General features: G+C 40.9%; 1 protein-coding gene across 10 annotated transcripts in view; it reads right to left on the bottom strand.

The window, feature by feature from the left end:
• Positions 1 to 158, bottom strand: part of PARD3 (par-3 family cell polarity regulator) — a 581703-nt gene extending 581545 nt beyond the window's left edge. For all 10 annotated transcript variants that reach the window (XM_010859873.1, XM_010859878.1, XM_010859876.1 and 7 more), the window contains exon 1: positions 72 to 158. In XM_010859873.1, coding sequence (XP_010858175.1) covers positions 72 to 143 — 72 coding nt within the window. In that variant the 5' untranslated portion in view covers positions 144 to 158. The remainder of the gene's footprint in view (positions 1 to 71) is intronic.
• Between the last annotated feature and the right edge of the window lie 3059 nt (positions 159 to 3217).

Genomic DNA, 3217 nt, shown 5'->3' with positions numbered 1-3217 from the left:
CCCCCCCCACCTCGTCCCCAGAATGAGGGGCTGCTCTGCGGGGAGGCCTATCTCCCCAGGCCACCACTTACCTTGAAGTTCCTGTGACCCCATGGCGACCCACCCGCTTTGTCGTATGCAACTCCGACATCAGCAGTTGGCATCGTTTTATTTCTTAGAATTCTGCAACCCAAGCAATCTGAACGCAAAGTTAGGAACAATGCACTAGGAAGGCCACCGCAGCCCTGGGGAAGAAAGCAGCGCCGCATGGAGTCACCTGCGTGGGGACCCGCGACAGTTAATAGAGGAACCGACATCACGTCAAAAAAGTAACTGAGGCTCCTCTGTTATGGCAGGAATCTGAGTGTTCCTGGCAACTGTGTGTCTCTCTGTTCAGAGAATGCAAGTGTCAACAAAGAGTCATCGCTGGCCCAGGTCTGTCCCAAACGATAGTGGATTCATTTTTGCCAGCGTCTCTAGGGCTTGTGAAAGTGATCAACAGCTCTATCCGCTCGAGGAGAACTTCAGCAGGTACAGTTGGTGACCGTCCACCTCCCTTTTTAAACTAAGGAAACAAGACAGGTTAATCTGCTTTTTGGATCCCTGCACTTTCCACTGCCCCAGGTATAGTATGGTTTGTCATACACAAGGTACTTCCATTCCTCTGCAGCCCTTGACCAGTACAATCAATTATCCTGGCAAAGCAGTGCAATAAATAGGCACCATGTGTCATCATCCCATCTTACCCCAGGATGCTAAGGAGTGTTGAAATCACTAGCCCAAGGCCACCCAGAGAAAGCTAGAGGATGACCCAGAAAGAGAGCCCAAGTTTCCTGCCATGGATTCATGGGAAAGGCTCTCTTACTCCTCTTCTGTTTAGAGGCAACCTTCAACATTTCTACCCAATAATTAAGTTTGTAACAGCGACGACAACAAATCTTGCAGAGGTCTCCTTGCTTCTGTATTAATACTTGGATCCACAACAATAATTACTGATAATTATAGATGTCTCTGTTTTAATGCTTTGGGAAGAGAGGAGTATACTAGTTCAGAGTGGGGCTTTCTCAAAATAGTTCTGGTTGAAAGGCAAGTTCAGGAATAGCCAGAGGACATCAGACAATGCTGGGTTGTAGGTAGAAATAGTAATTGTACCATTTACTTGTGCTTTAGACATGCCACTCAGTCTCTCTCCAGCCTCAGTTTTATTCACTGAAAAGTGGGGCTGATGATCTCCATAAATTATGAGATAAATTATTAAGATTAAAATAATGTGTTAAGATACTTAGTGCATGCTGCCACGTGGGAGTGTGTAGTTTAGTAGAGTCCAGTTACTCTAATGCAGGGCTTCCCAGGTGGCGCAGTTGTAAAGAATCCACCTGCCAGTGCTGGAGACAGGTTTGATCCCTGTGTCTGGAAGAGCCCCTGGAGAAGGGAATGGCAACTGGCTTCAGTATTCTTGCCTAGAAAATTCCATGAACAGAAGAGCCTGGCAGGCTACAGTTCATGGGGTCACAAAGAGTCAGACACGACTAAGGGACTGAGCACACACACACACATATCATGATGTGGGTGAAGGGTAACAAAGTCAGGACCAGATAGCAAAGGAGGATGCTGAGGGGGAGGGATAGCCTGGGGGAGGAGTCCAAGGCTCAGAGAAATTGCTGAATTGGCCAGACAGCTGTTTAGTGTCTGGACCAGGACTCATGACCTTCAATCAAACCTGTACTCACTTCCCTTAATTTGATCCCACAAGCAGAATTTTTTTTTAAGTGAGTAAGAAAAATTTAGATTTTAAAATAAGATAGCTACTCCAATAACTGTAATTCAAGACATTACAGATTCAAGCCAGCAAAGTGTTTACAGCCGAACTTGGGAGGGAGGCCTGAATTCAGAAAAGAGACAGCATCCAAGTACTCCTGTACCATTTTGTGTACATCAATTCCTTCCACTATTAAATCATTAATAAGTTTAGACAGCTTTTCAAAAATATGATCGTAAGATTAATAATTACAATGTGATTTAGCTAACCAGATAAAACCTTAAGTCTTTATTTAAATCTACCAAGTTTATCTAGATACAGTGATTCCCTCTATATTAATAACTGATGAAAAACTAATGCTGTGTTAATTTTAGATACCAGACACTTTGGTGTCTTGAGTCAAACTCATAAAATTTTCTTACAAATAATAAATCTGTTTTCACTAATATACTTATCTAATGTCTAACCATAAAGATGCATTAGGGCCAGGCTGCGTTCACGTCTACAAAATGTTCAGTTTGACCATATTGATTCTGACCTGAGATGAGCATAAAAGCAAACCCAGACCCCTGAGAAGCAAACTCATCAAAGTTAAGGGTTAAACGTTAAGTAAATATTTTCTAGTATGTTTACTGTCTTAAATTCTGCTTATTTTGGTTAAAAAAAATTATGACTCTTACCTAACTTATACTTCTCTTTTATAATTGATTGATTTCAATTGGTTTTGAAAACATCAGAGAATTTTGAAAATTGATTAGAATCTAGCTGGGTTTTGTGTCTATTTTGTAAATGGGCAGGTGTGACCACATGGACCATAAATTCAACTCTATCCAGCAGCATTCATGTACATTGTGAAATAAATACACACCCCATGTGTATAGGAACAGTACTGAATTACCTAGCAGCATACCCTTAAAAGTTTTAATAATTAGGAAAAAAATATTTCCAGGAATTTTTAAAATTCATATGTATTTTAGAAATTATCTCTGAAATGTTTCCCACACATACTGAATGCCTATGCAGTATTATACTTAAGACCACATTAACAATTGTAAATGCCTTGCCTCACACAAGTTTAGTCTAATAGGAGCAATTGATCAGTATTCACCAATTAATTATTGTCTGTCTATTTTATAATAAGCACAGCACTGTGGGCTGGGTATGAAAGTTCCTCCTTCAAGAGGTTCTGACGCTGGAAACGGTTTTCAGACGTGAATAGGCAGCCACTAGGGTATGAGAGGTGCTACATGTGGAGATAATGATGGTACCCAGAGGAAATGCTCCTTCCTGGGAGAGAGGAAAGTGAAGGGGGTGGAAGCAGGCCATCTAGAGTGAAACTGTCCAAGAGAAACACCAAGCGAACTATATTCCTAACTTAAAAATCTTCTAGTAGCCACAGATGAAATTAATTTCAATGATATATTTTATTCAACCTAGTATATCCTATTATCATTTCAACATATAATCAACTTTTAAAAA

Source organism: Bison bison, unplaced genomic scaffold (assembly GCF_000754665.1).
Source record: "Bison bison bison isolate TAMUID 2011002044 unplaced genomic scaffold, Bison_UMD1.0 scf7180017864461, whole genome shotgun sequence".
NCBI classification, from domain to species: domain Eukaryota; kingdom Metazoa; phylum Chordata; class Mammalia; order Artiodactyla; family Bovidae; genus Bison; species Bison bison.
Note: the sequence above shows the minus strand (reverse complement) of the source record. Positions and strands in the feature narration are given on the sequence as shown.